The sequence below is a fragment of the Parambassis ranga genome, chromosome 2 (genome assembly GCF_900634625.1).
Source record: "Parambassis ranga chromosome 2, fParRan2.1, whole genome shotgun sequence".
In the NCBI taxonomy this organism is placed as follows: Eukaryota; Metazoa; Chordata; class Actinopteri; family Ambassidae; genus Parambassis; species Parambassis ranga.
In genome coordinates this window covers 43,799,374-43,820,624 of record NC_041023.1, presented here as the reverse complement: position 1 = coordinate 43,820,624, position 21,251 = coordinate 43,799,374, and the positions used below count along the sequence as shown (strand labels likewise).

At 46.3% G+C, this 21,251-nt stretch overlaps 1 protein-coding gene across 3 annotated transcripts in view; it reads right to left on the bottom strand.

Moving 5' to 3' along the window:
* Window positions 1-8,571: 8,571 nt before the first annotated feature.
* Window positions 8,572-21,251, bottom strand: part of nrp2a (neuropilin 2a) — a 45,361-nt gene continuing 32,681 nt past the window's right edge. For 2 of the 3 annotated variants that reach the window (XM_028425332.1, XM_028425348.1), the window contains 7 exons: window positions 19,451-19,531; window positions 19,231-19,335; window positions 16,463-16,728; window positions 15,858-15,954; window positions 14,364-14,396; window positions 9,886-9,948; window positions 8,572-9,792 (listed from right to left, as the gene is read on the bottom strand). In XM_028425332.1, the coding sequence (XP_028281133.1) occupies window positions 9,488-9,792; window positions 9,886-9,948; window positions 14,364-14,396; window positions 15,858-15,954; window positions 16,463-16,728; window positions 19,231-19,335; window positions 19,451-19,531 (950 nt within the window). In that variant the 3' untranslated portion in view covers window positions 8,572-9,487. Of the gene's footprint in view, window positions 9,793-9,885; window positions 9,949-10,033; window positions 12,598-14,363; window positions 14,397-15,857; window positions 15,955-16,462; window positions 16,729-19,230; window positions 19,336-19,450; window positions 19,532-21,251 lie in introns of those variants that run through there. The other variant, XM_028425340.1, reaches the window with a different exon arrangement.

The window sequence follows — 21,251 nt, the reverse complement described above, 5'->3', positions numbered from 1 at the left end:
TTAAATGAGAAGAGTGCAGTCAAGTAATTAGGGGAACGCTGCAGTAAACAAATGTGTTTTCAGGCCTGACTTAAATAGAGTGACTGTCTGAGCAGACCTCAGGTGTTCAGGAAGGCTGTTCCACAGGTGAGGGGCAGAATAACTGAATCCTGCTTCACTCTGTTTGGTTCTGACCCTGGGTACACACAGTAGGCCTGTCCCTGATGATCTCAGGCGTCTGGATGGTTCATAGGGAACCAATAAGTCCAGGATGTATTTTGGTCCAAGACCATTCAGTGCTTTGTAGACCAGGAGTAAAGTTTTGAAATGGATCCTTTGACTCACAGGAAGCCAGTGCAGTGATTTGAGGACCGGTGTGATGTGGTCCATTTTCCTGGTGTTACTCAGAACTCTAGCAGCAGCATTTTGGACCAGCTGCAGCTGCCTGACTGATTTTTTGCTAAGACCTGTGAGGACGCCGTTACAATAATCTAGCCTACTGAAAATAGGATGTAACACACAGACAAACGCAGGTAAGGGGGAGCAAATGGACATAGTAATAATGCATGGCTCATTATTAATATGAGTGTGTCATTAAACTGCTACATTACAATGAATGACCATTAATTGACATTATACAGTAGCAACATAAAACCTAAATGATGCTTACAAGAATGTTTTTCTTCTGTGTATCCTGCAGGGATGATGGTTTATGTAAGGAGCTTCTCCTGTCACTGTACACTCATACACTCAAAGCCAGCTGTCACATATGTGCTTCTTGAATCATAGAGAAAAGTGTGTGTGTGTGTGTGTGCCTGCATGTGGGCAAAAAAAGAGTGAAAGAGCCTGTGATGTCTTGTGTGACTCACACACACACAACCACACACAAGCTAGGATGGAAAAATGGGGTAAATCTTATCATTTAGAGCCTTCACAATGGGCATAAAGAGCTGCTAATCTGCTTCATCTCCCCGCTCCTTTTGTGCAAGTGGAAATGGACCTTCTGTCCATCGGCTGCTTGTCACCCCCGCTCTATTGTCCCCCGGTAGAAGTGATGGCCTGCCCATCACAAACCTCATCTCTCTCCCCTTTTGTGGGGACCCCTGGACATTCAGCCTCAGCTGGAGCTCCGTAAGTCCTTTAAGGTGTGCCTTTTCTTTTATTCAATCCCACCTTCTCCCGGCTCATTCTCCTTTATGTGCTGCTTTTATTGGCCTCACACATGAGGCTGGAAGACAGATGTGTATGCCAATCTAATCTGTTGATTTAGTGAGAACAGAACATATTGGAGGTGCTACATCCAATCTCATTAGTACTAAGGGTGATCAATAAAGCTTTGGGTCCGGCTGTATGTAGGATTCAGTGACGGCCTGAGCTTTGTGAACACAAATGCTCACAAATCACCCATGATCTATTGTGTTTTATTATTTTTCTACTTTTGAAGCCACAGTTGTTTTTTTTAACTCTCCACCCATGAAGTTTGTAACCTGTGTCATCACTCTTTTGTGTTGTGTGAACACACAATCAACAGAGAACAAGCAGAGGTCATGTTGTGTGCCTTTTCCCATGTGGCTGAGCTTTGCATGTCTGAGGCTGAGAGCAGTTCAGCCACCTTTCCTGCTGTGAAGAGAACAGCACAGGGGGATAAAATCTCCTGTCAAACCGCTCTTGACAAACACAAAGGGGCTCTCTCTGCTGCTAACCCTCAGTCCTCTATGATGAGTTGGAGGGATCGGAGTGAGGAGTGTGAGAGGAGGACAGGAGAGAGAGAGAGAAAGAGAGACAGAGAGTGATGGTGTGTGTGCGTGAGATAAGACAGGCTGAAGAAACTTGTGTGGGGAATCTGTCACAGAGCCACAAACTAAACTATCTACACACTCACAGGCCCAGTGGAGTGGAAGTTGCACCTGTCCTCTGTGTAAAAGCACAGCACACAAACCTGTTACATACACCTGTTATATATCCTGTTTGTCCACTAGGGGCAGTAGATTAACTAGTTGAAAAAATATGGAGGATTGGCCTTTTGTAACCGACAACATTCAGAAATGTGTCTCATCCAGAGGCTCCTGAACAACTTTGAATAATGGAGCATGAAGTGAGAAGCATTTAATGAACTTGAAGTGTGACTCAGTCTGAGCAGGCGGCGCCTTCCTGCATGAGCAGCTCTGCAGTCGGAGCCGCTGCCAGAGAGCAGAATGTCAAATTTAAAAGAGCATCTCGTTCCTCCAGGCTGGAGGGTGATGGATACTGCTTCTGTGCATTACTGAGAGGGGAAGGCCATCCATCATGGCTGCCTGTGCGTATATGCATGTGCTGATTGTATGCAGGTAGTGTTGCACTCCTCCAGGCTCTAGTGTGGTTATATGGGAGTAGAAGAGAAGGGGGCGGAGAGGAGGGGAAGGATGGAGGTCTTGAGGGTACACGCGAGGCAGGCGAGAGCATCTGGAGACGAGGGCTCTCACTGGTGTCAAGCGGGGGCGGGTTATTTATTCGTTTGGGGGTCGTGGGAATACTGGAAGCTTCTTCTCACTATGAAGAACTGTTGCTCTCTCAGACACATCGCCCGTGGTGGAGTCATAGGAGCCAGGCAGGAGAGGAGCTCTGTATGTATACTGCACCTACACACAGCTGATATTAATTCATATTCATGAAGGAGCTGCTTTTTTTTTTGACAGTGTCAACTCAGCAGGAGACACAACGGTGCAGCAGGGAGGCTCATATACTCTGCAAATTTGCAGGAAAAACATCAAGTTCTAAAAAAATAATATCATGGACACAAACGGCTGGAAAACGCAGGTGAAAAGCAGAATTTATATGCGCATAATTTGCAAAAGCTTTTATGTTTTCACTTCCACTTCTTCTTGGCAAGCTGCTGAGCAGAGACAGATACTGTAGTTTGACCCGGTGAACCCGCTCCGTGCAGCATGTCAGGCTCTCTGGTGGCTAACATACAACAGCCATGCTGATGCCGTGCCAACGCAGCCCCTCATGTTTCCATAACAACTAAAAAAATCAGGGCTAAAAAAACACAGTGGGTGGGTGGGAGGGAGGGAGGACACTTGGGAGATGCAGGTCCAAACACATCCATGAAGTTGTGTTGTTACACACCCCAGACTTCATCCACTTGTTTTGCACCCTCCAGGTGGAGAGGCAGGTGGTGTCCCTCAGGTCTCCATCCACTGAGGGTTATTACTGTTACAAATACTCCCCATGATGACGCTGAATCCAAACTGTGTCAAAAATAAGGACGGGATATTGACATGATATTTGTGAGCTGCTCTGTGTTTGTTGTTCTTTGTCAGTGTTTACATGGAAACGCTGCTTCGCTGTGTGTGGCCTCGGTCATGGGAGGAAGGCCTTTTGTGTGGCTTGCTTACTCTACAATGATGTGTTTACTTGACTCTGTGCTCGTGTCCCAGTGGCCTGATGCTGTTATGTCTCAGAGGGCCCGAACTTGTAGCTTAAGAGGGTCTAATAAGCACAAATCCTCCCTGCTCTGCGTGTCTTCTCCTCTTTGCTACATCCATGGCATCATTCATGAGTGAATGAGGTTTAACTGCAGTCGAACAAGGCTGAAAAACCTTCCGGACTTTCCTTCTGGGTGCAGTTACTCAGAGCATCACAGACATCCATCCCACATTAACCACAGACACAGAGACCTCTCCTCTGGAGGCTCCCCCTCCTGACTTAAAACAGCACAGTCACTGAGTGACAGCTGCAATTTCATGCTGTAATGGAAATTAGTACGAATAAAAGGCAGGATGGGGATAGCTGTGATAAGGTCAGAAATGTGTCCAGTATACCTCTGACTTGAGGACACCAGACCAAAGCTTTTAAGTTAGTGTATTTCACTCACCAGCTTTGTCCATCAAAGGCGGGAAATGTGGTGTGTGTTCCTACAAAGCCGCTTGGTAAACACACGTTTCTTGTGGAGCTAATTTGATTCAGATGAGCAGATTTCTGTGCAGAGCCGAGGAGACTCGGGAGGTTTTTTCCTTTTCTTTTCTTTTTTTTTTTTTTATGAGGGGTGGAATTATTTTGGAACAGATGGGTCTCAAAGTGCAATTGAATTTGATTATCTTCTCAATGGAATACATAATGAAAGAGGACTAATTTGAAGAGAAAGTTATGGGAAGGCCATTTCAATTACTGTGCAAAACTAAACTGCTCAGACACTCAGTCCCTTATTTTGCAGCTGTTTGTGTGGGGTTTTGATGCTGATGTTAATTGATTAGACTTTGTTTTCCTTTCTATTATTGACGCCCGTTCAAATAATAACAGGCCTAACAACGCCGCTAAAGTCATTTGACAGATTCAGAGCGGAGAACGGTCCGCGGTGCAGATTACTGCAGAAGCTTTAAGATGCTTCTGTTGTGTGTGGAAACACTCAAATGCTGCCAACCTGTCAGGCTTGATTGCTTCACTAACAGCTTTCCTTTACGCAGCTCGTGACTGGCAGGTACATTTTTAGCTGCTTTTCTGTCGGGTTCAAGAGTTCACATCGCCTGATCTGTCTTTAAAGTTGTATTTTTTTTTATTTTTAAAGTCGCACCACATCAGCTCTGAATTCTGGATACCATGGGTATGTTAAGATACTATGTCAATGTCAATGTCAGCTAAAATAGACTCAAACTGATAAAATACATAAAAGAAATAAACTGCAGTAAAATACAATAAAAACAAAGATACAATCATAAAACATAAAAACCCCAAGAGCTGCCAATACTCAGGCAAAGGCCAAGGTGAACAAGTGAGTCTTAAGTAGAGATTTAAAAGTGGTGAGGCCATTTGCCGACCGCACAGCTAGAGGCAGAGCGTTCCATAGAGTGGGAGCCACGTCTGAGAAGGCCCGGTCACCTCTAGTTTTTAAAAGAGATCGGGGGACCTCCAGAGCCATTTGGTTAGCGGACCTAAGAGCTCTGGAGGGCCGATGCAATACCAGGAGGTCTGATAAATAGTCCGGGGCCAGCCCATGCAAGCACTTAAAAACAAATATATGTATGCCGTTGCAAAAATGCAATTTCCCCATTGTGGGACTAATAAAGGTTTCTTAATGTTAATCTTAATCTTAAAAGAATCTTAAAATCAATTCTGTGCTTCACCGGTAGCCAGTGAAGTGAGGAAAGCACTGGCGTGATGTGCTCGCGCTTTTTTGTCCCGGTGAGAAGGCGAGCCGCTGCGTTTTGGACCAGCTGCAGACGGTGAAGCTCTGACTGTCCAATTCCAATATATAGGGAGTTACAGTAGTCTAAGCGAGAGGTTATAAAAGCGTGGATGACTTTATTATGACCGTTCAGTGACGTCACAAAGGGTTTCTTCATGACTTTCTGTCCAGAACACAGACGAATAGTTTATGATGAGACAAGAACGTAATCTTAAGCATCACATTCGGTTCCACTGCGCCTCTAATCTGAAACAATTCAGCAGCACACTGTTTCTACTCCCACAGGCCGCTAGCGCCGCATGAGTGTGACACCTTCACTCAAACGCTCCAGACAGATGGTTCGGGCCGACTGCGCGAGGCCTCCCACCAATCCTGATAACAAGTTTCCTGGGCTATATAGGGCAGCCGTGACTGCAAAACGCACCAACCTCAAGTGGAGTGAACAGGTGGCCCGCCTCACAGGACCACCGGTCACGTCGTGCATATGCTACAAAAGTTCAGTTATGAGGAAAGATCTGCCAATTCAGTGCGTCCAAATGTTACTCAGACCATCAGACATGCCTCAGATCGCACTCTGAATCTTTCTGTCCAGTTAATTTCCTCGGCCCTGCTTCACAATGACACGGCTGCTGGCCTAGTTTGGAGCCTTCTCTCATCATTTCCTCCATGCAGTTGTTTTCTGGAGGTGCTGGAGATAATACTGTCACAGAGGAAGGAAAGTGATGGTCTGAAGGGGTGTTTACACAAGACTTTGGCATTTGTTGTCTTTGGGTCTGCCGTCACTGCCGTCACTGGCAGGCATGCTGCCACAGAGTCACACAGACAAACACGCACGCCCTACACTGACCCATATAGGTGCTTTGAATCGCTGGCAGACCCACCGAGATCATGTGGGCCCCCTTCCCAGATAGGCCGCTGGGATGTGGGTGCATGAAGCATATCTAAAAATGTAAGCAGTCTGTGTGTGTGTGTGGTTGTGACAGGCTTTTGGATGCAGTTAAAGAGTTGAAAGTTTCAGTCTGCAGGTGTGTCTCCTTCAGATTGAGGATGTGGAGGTAAACTAACTCACTTCAACCAGGCCTCACCTCAAACTTTTCCTCCTGAACTGTGATGACTAAAGCTCTCTTCTATCCTGATTACATAATCCTCAGATAAATTAGCTGCATGTTTTAGTCACTTCCTGTTGCGCGACCCTCAAACGGGCTCCCTCTGCAATCTGGCCTATCGACTTACAGGGCGCCAGAGCTTTTTTCTTTGAAGGCCGCCTCGGCTTCAGAAGCAAAAAAACTCTCTGATCTGATGGCTAAAAAGGAAAGGGGCCCTGCAGTGTGTGCTGTTACATTGATAAAAAAACAACATTTGGGTAACACACACATTCACGGGGGAAAAAAAGGAGGAATAATTTGGTTGTGAAAACAAGAGGCGGTACGGAACAATGACAATCTGGCTCCTTTGGTAATTTCCTGTCGGCGTTCATTCGTGTGATGTGGTCGTGACTGTTCTGCCGGGATCAATCAAACCTGTGAGCAGATGGCATCGCAGTCCTCCAGCGGACTGGGGATTGTCTGTGTTGTTTTTTTCTGGATGGTAATTGGCCCGCTATGTCACGGACCGGAGCATGCTAACAGCCGCTGCCATCACCACTGTGCAGCTACAACGCCTATCGTTCTGCTTTGTGCAGCCCATAATGTGGTACCTGTGCTACAGGCTCCATTTCATAACACTTGTGTTTCTGTGTGTAATAGGCCCATGACGACAGCTCGCGCCAGCTAAGAAATGCAACATTAACTTTTTATTTATCATCCAGAGTCCTGGCTGTAACAGCACCACGTGCCCCCTTCCTTGCTGGAATTTTGGACCTCTTTGTCTGCCATACTGGGATATCACATCCCTGGATCGGAAACTCTGCCTTATTTGCTAACAGGGTTTGCATTTAGGTGAAGAAAGCTTATGTGGATAAATGGAACCGTGTGTGGGAGAGTGAGCAAGCTGTTTAAAAAGAGAAACAGAGTAATTGCATGTGTGCTCTATGAGTGTGTGTGTGGCTGAGATGCCGGGCACTTCAAAGCTTTGATGTTGGAGCTCCTAAATGAGGGCCACCAGAGGTCCAGACTAATGGGACATCATGGGGAGATTAGAGGCCAAGTGCAGCAGGCTGACAACACTGCATTATGTATGTGTATGTGACGGAGAGAAGGGAGACACACAACACGAGTTAGTTGTGTGTCTGCATGATTCCCCGTGTGAATTCTTTTCGCAATTAAAAGTGAAAGTTTGCATCTCACATGGAGTTTGGAGGTAATTACACAGGAAGTATTTTTGCTGTGTTACAGGAATGCTACAAACATTAAGGAGGAGGATTAGAGGAGCCACTGCAGGAAAGACATCTGATTTACAGTTTACAGGCAGAATTCTCAGATTAAAGTCACAGATTAAAATTATGTCTGAGTAAAAAATAATCTTAGTCAGCCCATCCTTCAATATGGTATAAATCCTTTATTAAATAATCATAACAATAATTATAATAACAATCATAAAAAGAGCATTTCTGTACAAAGACCCCTTTAAAACAACAACAACAGCAGTCCTAGCAGTGCGAATAGGGGGTAGGGAATCCTGTCCTTATATCGTTTGGTCATCCCAGGCAGAAGGGGGCGCTGTGACAGTCAGTCACAGTCAGTGTCAAATTAATGTATCTGATACCGGCTCCAAAGGCAAGCTGGATCCCCGAGGCTCCAAGGCACTTTGAAGAGAGTCAGTGGGGTCCAGAGATGAGGGCCTCAGAGGACAGAGACAGCGAGCATGGTGAGGCTGGGCGGGTGGGGGGGTGGGATGAAGTGTGGAAGTCCGGCCTCTCAGTAGAAGCATTTTTTTCTGCGTTCCAGTGTGTGTCTGACAGAAGATGTTCTGTATATACATTTGTATATACAAGTGAAGTGAGTGGATGGTATGAACTCGGACACCTTTCCTCTCTCCTTCTCATGGCTTATGAGTCCATTCCAAGCATGCAAGACACGGCCCTTTCAGACGGGATTAAAAAAAGAAAAGAAAAGCCTGCCTTGCTGTGCGAGAGCCGACATTAAAAATCAACACAAAAAAAAAAAAACTTCACAAAATAGGCCACAATTAGCCATCAGGTTGAGGTGAGGGTGGCGTGAGGTGGGAGTGGGAGCAGCGGGGTAGGTCCTTTAAATCATGGCTTTGTGAGGTCCACATGTAAAAAGAAAGAGAGTCGTCCTCTCGCTCTCTCTCTCTTTCTCTCATCTTGGTGTCGCCTCAACGTTCCTTTTCAACGTCTCCACGAGGGCTTTGCTTTTAAGGCTTGTTGTGCGTCCGGGCACACAGTCAGTCGATTGAGAAGAGCTGTTTGATCCCATTTATATTTTGTACTTGTGAAAGCACAGAGAGAACGTGGCCCCTGTGAGAGAGGGGCCGGGGATTTTTTTTTTTTTTTTTTTTAGTGCTCTGTCAGTCATAGCAGTCCTCTCTGTTTCTCTTCATTCAGTGGTTCAGTCTCTGCCCTTACCAGCAATCCATAGGTTGCACCGACCAAATCTCCTTGACCTTTCAGAGCGTTAAACACAATGTAAACATGACCTTCTCTTTGACAGGAACCAGCAACAACTAAATCTAACAATAACGTCTGTCTGTCATTAAAAGAATGTGTTAAAAAAAGCCCCCCCTCCCCGCCTTTACACACATACACTTACTTTTTCCTCTTTTTTTTTCCAACTTATCTGCCATCACAGACCGGCAATAGGCCAGAACGAAAACATTAAACAGAAAGAGAGGGACGTCAGTGACTAAAAATACCACAGACTGTCAGGAACTAAGAGGATAACTGAGGCTGATAGGTAGCAGAGTCTACGACGGAACAAAGGAGCCAACCGGCCACACAAAGGAGCTAACTTCTAGGCCACTGTGTTCACGTGTGATCAAAAAAAAAGACGCTTTCTAAGCACGTTCCTAACCTACCACCTTTCCAACACAATGTGTCTGGCTCTCTGTTTGTGTAGTTTACAGTATCCAGTTTCAAAACTAGATCTATGATATATTTTATAAACAGTCCTCTTTTGGTGAGAACCAGAATCTGATATGTGTAGATATGTATTTTTGAGGCCTTAACAGTCCATCTCTCCAGTCTTTCAGTCGCTGCTTCTCACAAAAACTACCAATACTGGACGGTGTCACGTCTTCCAAACAGGAAACGAGTTCTCATTTAAGTGGTATCCTCACCGTTTCCTGCGCCATCGAGGAAGTAAACTGACACTAAAGTGAACTGGAGGAAATGAAGGAAAATCGTGAGAGGTTTTCACAAAATGGCTGGCTTCTGTCCCGCCTCTCTCACGCCTCGGTGCAGCAGCGCTGTTGGTTGAGTTTGACCTTGTGCTTGAGGCCGTCGTACAGCTCGAAGTTGTAGTTCTCCAGCGTGGTGGAAGAGCGTGACGACAGGCCGCTGTAGGAGCAGGTGCAGTACAGGAGGAGGCCGGCGCAGACCGCCCCGAGGAGGACGCCCAGGGAGCTCATGACGATGATGGTGACCAGGATGGGGTCCAGCGTGTACAACCAGGAGTTGTCCTTCTCTGAGACACGCGTCACCGGAGGCTCGGACGACGGGGATGGTGTGTTCCAGTCAGAGAACTGTAAACCTGCGGCAGGAGTAAGGAACATTTCAATCAGTCAGAAATGTGAACATTCACATTAAAAAGTAGCTGATTATAAAACACTTCTTTGTGCCTTACCTCCACCCAGCGGGTCTCTGCCACTGAAAAGACGTCCGTCTCCAAAATCATTGGGTCTTTTAACTGTGGGAGACAAAAACAGGACTTTAAGCACCAAGCCAGGTGGAAAAAACACTAGCAACATGAGGAACCACATGTACACGTGTCATAATAGAAAAATATGACTTTATTAATAGATAAAAGGTCATTAAGATACATTCCTGTCAAACACACAGTCATCACATAGGATGGTATAAGACTGCTCATTCTGTGTAAATTAAAATGCAAAAAAACATCAAATAACATTTAACCATCACTGTTAAAGTCATCCACGAGGGTTAAGAGTGCTGTATCAAAGAAAGACGTAGTGCTTCGGCTTGTCGTAGTAACAGACCGAGTGAACAGAAAATTGAGATGTATGTGAGAGTCTCAACTGGAAGATTACAAGTGTGGCTAAACTAGCAATGGCTGCAGCACTTTAGTTGAGCCCAGCCGCTCGAGTGTACTTTACTTTAGATGGGTTTTTACTTTGTGTGCATGTGCGTGTGTTTGTGAGTGTGTGTGTGTGTGTTTTTGCTGCTCTTTGGCAAGCGTTCAGGAGTGGGAGTAACCGCTTGGCAAGGCACACGTCTAGATCTGGAGGTCTTTGATGGCCAATGGCATTATTAATACTGTTTCCAGGGCAACAGAACCTGGCAGCGGATTGGGCCATGGAGGTGCGGTAGATGGGAGGGAAAAATGCTTACCACAGCCTTAATAAATGTTATCTGTCCATTAACTAATTACAAGTATTAGAGACTTGGAGCATGATGGTGTGGAGATGGATCAAGCAGGGTGTCCAATCCCTCCTTCCCAAGTTGATTTAAAAGCACATGGCGAGAGTGTGCCAAAAAAACACTTTTTTTTTTTTTTCACACTCCGGAGAGAAAAGTGCTAGAGTCTAAATTGTGACAACAAATGGAGGTGCATTCTGCTGAGCTGTGGGCTGCTAGGTGATGGATTCTTGCAGCTGTGACAGAGTATGAAAGCACGCCACAGAGTGAAGATTTCATTCAATCCGGGGTGTTAAGCTGAGCTCATGTCAAATCTCACCGCCTCTGTACCAACTGACGAGAGAGAAATTGGTGCCAATTTGTCTGTTTCGGGCTGATTTCTGAGAAATGTCACAAAATAAAATAGGCTTTAGATCCCAGATGTGTTCAATATTAGTACAAAAATGCATTAGCAGCAATTTATGGCATCTTATGGCACTGAAGGAGAAACTCCGCTCTGGTTTTCATAAAATCTTGGAAGCCTCTTAAGGGTGCACATATCACTTATGGCTTCCAGCTGGTCCAGCGGCATTGTGGGATTTGTAGGAGTATAAATCAGGGAAGAAAGTGGTGATGGCAGACAGCTGTGCCTATTTACAACCCTAAAAACAACAAGCACGTCTTCACACTGAAAACGCGACAAGGCCCGGCTCGCCGTGGCTTTCATCTGGGCAACTCAAAGACATGAGGAACAACGGCGAGTGGGAGGTATGAAGCATAAATGGGGAGTGGAACAACGTGCTTTTATTACACCAGAGAATCAAGATGAAACACTAAACACTGAGGACGGCCCCATCCATCACTGACTGCCTTCATCAGGAGAAGACGAGACGTTCAATCAAAACGAGCTGGTTATCTCCATTTGTGATGCAGGACTTTAAGTATGATGGATTTGCATTCCATTGTTTTTAAATGTGCACATGCTTCTCTGAGAAGGACAATTGAAACATTTTTTTTTCTCCTCAAGCTCAGCTCATATCACAGCTATCCCTGTGTTGTTATTACAGAGATACCAAAGGCTTTATTTTCGGGGGCTTGCCACATCATTTCCACAGCGAGCGCACTGAATGCCTCTGAGCCTAACAGTTTTCTGCTCTCTCCCTCCCTCAGCTCTGCACAGCTCCTCGTGTCTCTGGGGTCTTGTTTTTAGTCTTGTGGTTTGGCAGCTCTGGCTGGCTCCTGCATTGAAAACCAGCTCCTCCTCCTCCTCCTCTTTCTCCAAGCCCCCCGTGTCTGTGTGTACGTCCATGCTGGGGTCATTCCAGGAGGACCGTTGGGGTTACGAGGAGCCAGACGGCACTCAATGGTCCGGATCAAGCTGTTCGGATAAATAACTTACTCGGGCTTCAGTCCTCTCATCAGGAGCAGCATAGTGTGAAAATGTCAACAGCAAACTCCTTCATGGAAGAGAGAAGAAAACAGCAACCAAAGCTACAGTATGTCCGGAGACAGAGACAGAGACAGAGAGGCCACAGTGTCTTTGCAAATTCTCACTCAGGACAGAGTCTGTTAAAACTGTAAACTAAAGGAGGGCTCATCCAGTGGATGTTCTGTCAATCCTGCAGCATCGTGACTCACGCTGCCACCGACATCACACGTTGGCGTCCTCCTGTGCCAAATTCAATGCAGCTAAGTGCTTCTCTTTAGCAGAGGGTACGGTGTCGGTCCCGGCTGTCCAAACGCACTGTCAGCACTGGCTCCACCCCTGGGGTGGCCATACTGGAGGACCAGTTAGAATACTGGAAGCACTGCGAGGAGCTGTGATAGGCCACTGACAGCTGGCTCTTCTTGGTGGCCAGGTGTTGTCGACAGCAACAGAGGGCTCTGACCAAGATGGCCACGGCCAGGAGAAGGAGGGCGCCCCCGGCGGCCATAATGTAATACCAGTGGATGGGCAAGGGAGGCACAGGAACGCCTCCCCCTGGTGGAGAGATACAGAGTAATTGGCCAGCGGGAAAAGAGAGGAGTGGCACTTGTTTATTTTCTACAGTGAATGTTCCTATCCCTATTGGACTTCATCATATGAACAGCAGGCGTGCACCTCGTATGAGCATGCACAAGCATGCCACTTGCAAAAAAATAAGTCAAATAAAATAAAATAAATCTCCAAGGCCAAAAAAAAAAAGAAAAACGAAATGCATCCATCTCTGTCATGTAGCTCAGACTGAAGTCGGAGGACAACTTTTCACACCAAGATCATCAAGAGATTTGGTTTGATATCAGTCCAATGAGAGTCGGTCCAAATCCAATGCAATGCAATTAATGTTTTCCAAAGCTCCAATGAAATGACTTGGTGTGAAACTAAAGCCAAAATAATTAGTTATAAAAGCACCCACACACTTTGAATTAAGGAGTGTCCTCTTCCTTTCACACTGGCACAGGAAGTCACAGATAAAGTCTCAGAACCATGCAAGAATCAGTCAGACTCCACGTGGGACTCCAACGTTCCAGAGCCCTCTTTGAGATGATATTGGATTGGGATTTGTTATTTAGCTGGCTGGAGTTGATTTGTGTTTGAGTGCATAATTTATCCTGTTCTCTGTTCTTGCTTTTTCATTTTTTCTCCTTTTTCTCATGCATCAGCCTCCTGGCCAGTCCTCTCCTCCACAAGCCAAGCGCTGTCTCCTTGGAGACTATCTCCACAGATCCTCTACGCTGCTGCCCCTGGCTTGAACCTCCTTTTTTCAAAATTCTTGGTAAGGACCAACTAAGCGGCTTCCCAGAAGCTTCTACCCTCCTATCCAAGTCTGCTAAGACGAACCCTTAAGACAGAGGAGGACTGAAAAAATAAGAGTCAGCGTGTATGGTCCAAACGGGCTGTATGTAGGATGTCACATTGAACTAGAGAAAGTGAAGCAGAGCTGAATACATCCTGATTTTTGAACCGTGTCACATAATTACAGAGGGAAATGGTGCGTGCTCCTGCTACTTCACACTGCACACACTCATTAGACGGAGCTGAGGTAGGGAGAGGAGAGAGAGAGAGAGACACCCGGCTCGGAGCTGCTCAGTCACTTTATCTGATTGCTTTTCACTGGGGATACTGGTGTGTGTGGCGATATTAATGTGTGTGTTTGTCAAGTGTTAGACACTCTGTGTGTATGTGTGTGTGTGTGTGTAGAGAGAGAGACAGAGGTGTAGAAAAGCCAAAGAAATGCACACACATCACATTCACACCGAAACCTTCAAGCTCTTATCTTATTGGAAGACATTATGAGATGCCAAAACACTAACATCACTCTCACAGAGTCCCCCCAAGGATGCTCTAAATATTTTTCATGAGGCAGACACTTATTTAAAACCCTTCAGGCTGTGTCAGGCAGCTGAGAACTGTGAATATGTAGCTCTTTTCAAATATCTGACTCCATGAGGTGCGCTCGATTTAGCTCTTCTTGCACACAGAGTTTACTCTTTTGAGACTAATCCTTTGTTTTCCACTGAGACTGACAAAGTAAACCTAGCAACAATTTACCAGAATAATCCAGTCTGAGATAATGAATTCAGTATTTGCTCATTCAATTATTCAGATTTTAGTATATTTTGTTATTGACTACATGCTTGCGGTTTTCATTGTCTATTTGCTAACTTGGTGCCACCGAGCAAAAAAAACCCCAGGCTATAGTGCATATCAACGAGCAGGAAGCAAGACCAGAGAGGAAGTGACATCATAAGCAAAGTCAGACTCACCTGGATTTTCTGGAGAGAAGGCGGCGATGGGTTCTGCGAGGACAGAGAGAGAGGAAAAGAGGGAGAGAGCTCCGTTAGATAACTTTAAATATGAGGGAAAAGTCAAGCAAATGTCACACAAATGTCACAAGACTATCAAACTCCTCCTGAGGAAATTTAAGTTAATTCCTCAGACGGTTCACATGAATTATGGCATTTACTGGGCTCCTTTGCAATAATGCAATTTCAAACAGTGTGTTTTGTGTGAGTTGGGAATTTGAGATGGGCTGTGTGTGTGTTTGTGTGTGTGTGAGGCTACGTGTACTACGAGTGTGTGTAAGTTCACCCATTTCAAGTTGTTTATCTGTGGAGTCCAGTTAGACTGGCTTTTTTTTTGGCCTGCTGTAAATGCACAGAGCAGAACCTTCACTTTGATTGCCTGGAATGCAAACACAAAGAACTGGTGTGTGTGTGTGTGTGTGTGTTAGATGGTGTGTGTCCAGGGGGGGGGGGGGGTTGGGGAGAGAGCGAAAGAAAGAGGGACTTGGGAACTGGCGCCTTTTGGCGTTGACGCCAACGTACTGTGAAAAACTCAACTGCGTTGGCTGATAAGCAGCATCCCAGCATGCTCTGGGAGTGGCAAAGGAGGAGGAGGAGGAGAGGGAAGGGAGTCAAGGAGAAAGCACAGCAGCATGGAGGCAGGAGGGGGCTGGGCTGTCATCTTTGCCTTCCAAGCTGCTGTGCTGCTTTAGATTCTCGCAGGACTCTCGTGACACACAAAAATGACTGATAGAGAACACAGAAACACACACAAACAGACGGTTTAGCCACAAAGTGGGAACATAAAACACACACACTCTGCTCCCCGCTGTGGTCCAAAGCACACTGGACGTCAGTCAGTAGCGGTGACGGCAGGTTTTTTGGCTCTGAACCCCCGGGCTCGGTCTCTGATCTGTCTAAGACCCTCTCAGAAGCCCCTGCTTGGGCCAGATTAAGGAGGCTACACACCAGGCAACCAGAAACTTGCTTGGGAAACAGCCTGTCTACTAATTCCCTTTGACGGCTCGGGAAAAGCTCTGTTTACAAATACGACAGAGGAGTAAGTGCAGGAGAGATACAAGGAGAAGAGAGAAATCTAATGAAACATAGATTAGCATCGCAGGGGCCCACGGGGCGTTTATGGCCTAGTTTTCCTATTCTCCGATTCTTTTCTGTCTTTTTTTTTGTGGAGGAGTAAACGCTGTCCCTCCCTCTCCTTCCTCCTTTCATCTCTGTGTTTGGTGGGCTCTTTGGAGAAGAGACTGGGGTGAGTGAGCGGAGGATGGATGTGGGGTGTTTATCATTTCATGTGTATCACTGCAAAAGGACCTGAAGGCTAAAAGTGGAGGATCCAGGAGGAGAGAAGGATGATGGGGAAGTGTTGACAGAGGATGAGAAGGCGCTGGATGGATGTGTTTGGTTTCAATATTTTTTCAGAGTGGAGATCATTTTGGCAAGTGTGTGTGAGAGACTTACGTGTACACTCTTTAAGAGGAGAGCTCGAGCTCATGTGGATGTTGTCGATCCAGATGTGTCCTCTGGTGCCGTGCACAAAGAAACCCTCCATCACGACCTACCGTGGAAGATGAAGAGGAAGAGGAGGAGGAGGAGGGAGGAGTTGAAGATACAGGAAGACAGAGACGGGATGAAGGCAGGGAGGATCAGAGGGAGGGGAAGGCCAGGGCCAAGCAGGAGGAGGAGGAGGAGGAGGAAGAAGAAGAGGAGGAGGAGACAGAGGATAAAAAGTTAATATGCCTCGTGCCATTTCAAAGCTGCACTCAACACTTGCAATCATGCTTCCTTTCTCTGCAAGCGTCTCCATCTGACTTTTTCATGAGAACATTAACTGCTTGTGATGTCAAATTCACAGCAAACAATCATGCAGCCAGTGGAGACAGCATGGCGTACTTTATCTCTGTTTGAAGCCGAACCTGGCCCGAGGCGACACAGTGGTTAAAACTGATGCTTTGAGCTGAATAAATCTGCCTCTGATGACGGCGTTAACGACACACTGTGACCCAGATCCACCACACTTATGATATAACACACTGATTCACTTTCACATGTGGTTTTAGTCCCACCTGGAAGTCCTTAGGGGAGCGAGGCAGGATGGTGCGACCCTCCTTCCAGACGGGGCCCTGATCGTCTTTAAGTGTCCACAGTACGGTCTCTTCATTGTGGGCGTCCCTCAGCAGGACCTTCAGGTGGCCCTGCGCCTCCCCCCACAGCTGGTAGGAGAAGATGAGGCAGAGGGGCCCCGTGTCGGCAGCCACCACGGGGCTCACGATCCGGGCTTGCTGCTGCTCCGTCTTCAGGCTGGCATCCATGTAGAGATAGCTGTTGAGCTCTGGATGAAGGGACAGAGGTGGAACAGTGTGTAAATTAAATAAATAAACCTATGAAATATGGAGTTCACAACACAGAACACTGCTCGCTACAGTCTCTGTCGATGGATTTTCATTTCAGACCGGCAGGCAAAAAAAAAAAAAAACTCTTTTGATATCCGCTGCTGAAATGAGCTTGTGTGTCATACGTTTCTCATCGTTAATCATGCCCATTCCCACACACATACGACACAATTAGACATTTCCAACATGACTCTTAGACAAAAAAAAAGAAAGAAACGAATCACAGTTGCTAACAGGAACGGAATCACCACTGCACAATAGTCACACCAAACAATGGGGATATGACAAATATAAACACACAGAAGAATACATGCAGCAGAACTCCAGCCAAGACCCCTCGGGGCCCATTTCTCTTCATACCCTCCCAGGTAAATGACGGAAACGTCCAACAAAACGCACACCACTCCATTTGTTTACACCAGAGGATGTTTAGTTTGCAAATTGGATGCCGACATGAATTCCATTGTGAGAGACTGTATGTGCGGGGATGTGTGTGTGTGTGTGAGTGAGTGTGTGACGGAGAAAAAGGAGATTGCACGCTGTTTTATGTGAGAGGGAGTGACTAAATGAGGCGTCTGGTGAAGAATTTCTTAAGTGGGTCCTGTGGGAAAATGACCAGTATCAACAAGCTGCAGATTAAATCACCTGCTTTATCGTGTGTGTGTGTGTTTGTTTAGTTTTACAGGCAGAAGAAAAAGTTCATCATAAGCACTGTACATGTTTGTACAGCTCAGGTTATTGAGTGGCTGCACTGATGACCTTTAGCCGTGTGTGTGTGTGTGTGTGTGTCTGTGGGTGTACAGTCTATCCAGCAGTATCTGTGGGGACAAATCTTCCTTCGATTTGACAGCTCCCCTCTGCATGCCATACGCTCAGAGCCGCCTGTGTGTGACACTTCAGACAGTGTGTGTGTGTGACAGTCTGTCCCTCTGCAGTCCGGGCATGTGTGTGTGTGTGTTCCTCACTTTATGCATATGGTTTCTGTGTGACTAAAGCATCTTTGGGACTCTCCAAGGCATTTTATCACAGGCTTCCTGCAACAACCCCCCCCCTATTGTTCTGCTTCTTGTTCAGCAGGCAGCTCATAGTGGAGCCTGCCTCTTCGTCCACATCACATCAGAGCATCATTAATCTATTTCACAGTGGTCTCCTGCAGACAGCGATTCCGTCTATGAAGTCCAGTTATCATGTTTTTATGTGCCAGGTATATTAAGGCATTCCAGCTCTGTGGTTTATTACTGAAGGTCAAGAGGTGAGGAAAAAGGGGGACTCCATAGAGGATTAAACAGTGATTTGATAGTGGTGAAATAATGATCCTACGCTGACCTTTGACACCTGCAGGAAAATCAAAAGGTCTGCTTGCCGTGTCAAAATGGCTGGAAATGATACCTCATACATGAAAAGCCACAACCTGACTAATGGAAGAAAACCCGCTGATGAAAGAAGCCCCCTTTGAAGCCCCGGGTCCCCGTCACAGGTCACGCTTGGGCAACACTTCCTCTTTTGCTGCCGTCCTGCTGAACATGACCCCCAGTGACATCACAAACTCCACATAAAAAGGGGGCACAACTGAAGCTCTTGTTTAATTCTCTGCAGCTGGAGAAACCTTGAATCTTTCATGGAGACCGGCTTGAAAACCAGTGAATTTTTAAAACAAGGTTTGGATAACAACAACAGCCCGAACTCAGCAGGAAACCTCCTCTATAGCCTTTAATAACACGCCAGAAGCGGCACTTTTGATCCTTGGGTATGTATAAAGCAAAAATGAATAATTATTTCTTCAAGGAATGTCCAAGTGGATGGAAGTCTGCGCAGCATCGTCTGGGATGTGCTGGAGGTAATGGAGGGGCAGTAAAGGACGGCTGGGAATAGCTGCTGCTCTTGGAATCTCCTGCTCTGAACTTAATTGGAGCTACTGGGTCTTAACCCCTTTCCTGCTGAGACTTCACATGTCTGAGTGGAGCTGATGTGTGTCACATGTGAGGCTGTGGTGTCTCTCCCCCTTCCCCCCCCCCGATTCCCTGAACTCATTTCATTCTCATTCACTCGGAAAGAGCAGACAATGTTGCTGCTAAATTAGACGGGTTTCAATTGAAGGAATTATTTTAATCAAATTGAAGAAAGACTGAATGATGATGCACAAGGAGAACGGCTCCATTTAATTAGAGAAAACAGCGTCTTGTCTAGACCCACTGAAGTTGATAAAATAAACTTAATGCATTTGTGTCTGTGCAATTTTCTGCACCCAAGTAAAATCTCAGCTGCATACATAAAAGCTGATACAGAAATTCAATTTAAGCCGCCTACAACCAGCAGCCCGAGCTGCTAACTGCATTGTTCTGTAATCTAAGCGTTGGGACACATCTTTCCTTCTACCATCCTGAAGCACATCTGAGTCATTCCTGCTAACCAGCCAGCATGTGAGTCAGACTGATTCTTACCGTGGCTGTGCAGGGACCAGAGCAGAGGCGCGTTGGGGTCGTGCGTCCACCCACACAGGCCGTGGTCAAAGTCACACACGCTGTCTGCTGGAGGAGAAGTGGCCACTGCAGAAGATGGAAAAGACAGCGAGGTGTGAGAAATGACATGTCATTTCAGAAAGTGGGAGCATTCACAGCCCTCCTAATAACACTTTTAACCCAGCACACCACTGTGTCTCACCTGTAGTCGTAATGGGGACGGTGGTGCTTTCAATGTCAGCAGGTAGAGTCGGCGTGACGGTGTCTGCTGGTGTGGAGATTTCTACAAACACACAAACACAGCTCAGGTCAAAGGATGACACTTGTAGTGTACATTATGAATGGCCAGGAAACACGGATGTGAAGGAGGAAATGAGGTTCTTGATAACTCCTCTCCATCCTGCTTATATTGCAGTGGTTCTGATAGCAAGTTACAAAGGCACAAAACCTGGCTGCCAAAAGGAAAAAGCCCCCCATTGTTTGCACACAGGTTCATGTTGATCACTTTTAATGGGAGTGAGAGGACATTTTAAACAGGAAACCAGAGTCATACAGCTGTTTAATAAACATGTCCTGGTCTGTAATCAGAATTCAGCACAAAAAACATCTATCCAGCAGCTAAATATCACTTGAAACACACACGCTATGACTGCACGGACTGTACGCCGTCCACAACTAAGTCCATGTCCTGTCAGAGGCAGGCGGAGGAGGGCACAGATGGCCCCAGAGGGCCCCTGTCATGTTGTGTCTGGAAGCTCAGGCGTCAGTATCTGTCTAACGCACATATTGGCTCAAATATGCAGACACCCAGATGTACAACACACATGTGAACACACACACACACACACGGATGGAAAACATTGTGTGGTGCTCTGGCTGATAGATGGATGTGCCTTACAAACTCGCCTCGACCTTGGACAGGATGATCACACTCTGGGACCCCTCTCTGTCTGTCAGGGAGAACACACACACACTTCATCTCCCGCTCCACTGTGTTACTAAGAGTCCTCCTTCACTCCATAACTCATGCACATTTGAAAGAAGGGAAAGAAGGGCGAGCAAACACAAAGTAAAATGTATGATTTTCACTACTGAAGCACAACAAGCAACGCACAAAAACATAAATAAGCCAACCGCTTTCGCACAAACAGACACATGTGGGAGCAGGCTGCAGCTGGAATGTGAAGAGGGAGAGAGCTGAGTTATTAAGAGCAGATGGGTCAAGCCTGGTGTGTTAAGGGAGTTTGTACAGAAGTTTGGGTCAAAACCAAAGATCCAACTTTATCCTGTGAATAAACTTTGTGAGCTGCTTTTCCACTATGGTTCCTGTCTTTCTTGCTGTATGCAAACATATACACACTCATTTGACAAAGTAAAATGGATGAGTGTATTCTTAAGCCTACTATGTTTCATGTGCTTTCCCTCTGTTCAAACAGCTCTGAGTCTGAGAGTCTGATGAACCCATATGAGACGGCTCTGATAAGGAAACCAGGAGCTCAGAGGAAAAAGAAAAGTCGCATGGATTCATCATGCTGAGTCTCCTCCTACTGTTAATATCCCTCTTCTTGCATGACTAGCAGTATCACTTAAAGGCTGCGAACAGCAATAAACACAACATAACACACAATTGATCTGCTTAAAAGAACTTCCTGTAGAAACAAGCGCAACTTCCCCAGCTGGAGAAATGGCAGAGCTGAAAGGGCTGGCCGCAGCTGGCGATGGCTTCTGACAATAACCCAGCGTTAATGTCACGTCCTTTATGCCACTCATTAACGAGCTAACGCGACTCTTATCGCTGTCGGCCTACTGCAAAGGTAAGTTTGAAGAAAAGGGAAAGCAAGCACCTTCCTCAGAGCGCCCTTCCTCCTCCTGACGAAATGCGCGGCCGTCTCTTGTTCTCATTCTTCCCCTTTGTTTCCCTCCCTGTGTTTGCGTTGTGTTTGTCTTTTTATACCTGTCTAACCTTTGAGTCCTCCAGTCAAGTCTTGGGACCAGGCGTTAAA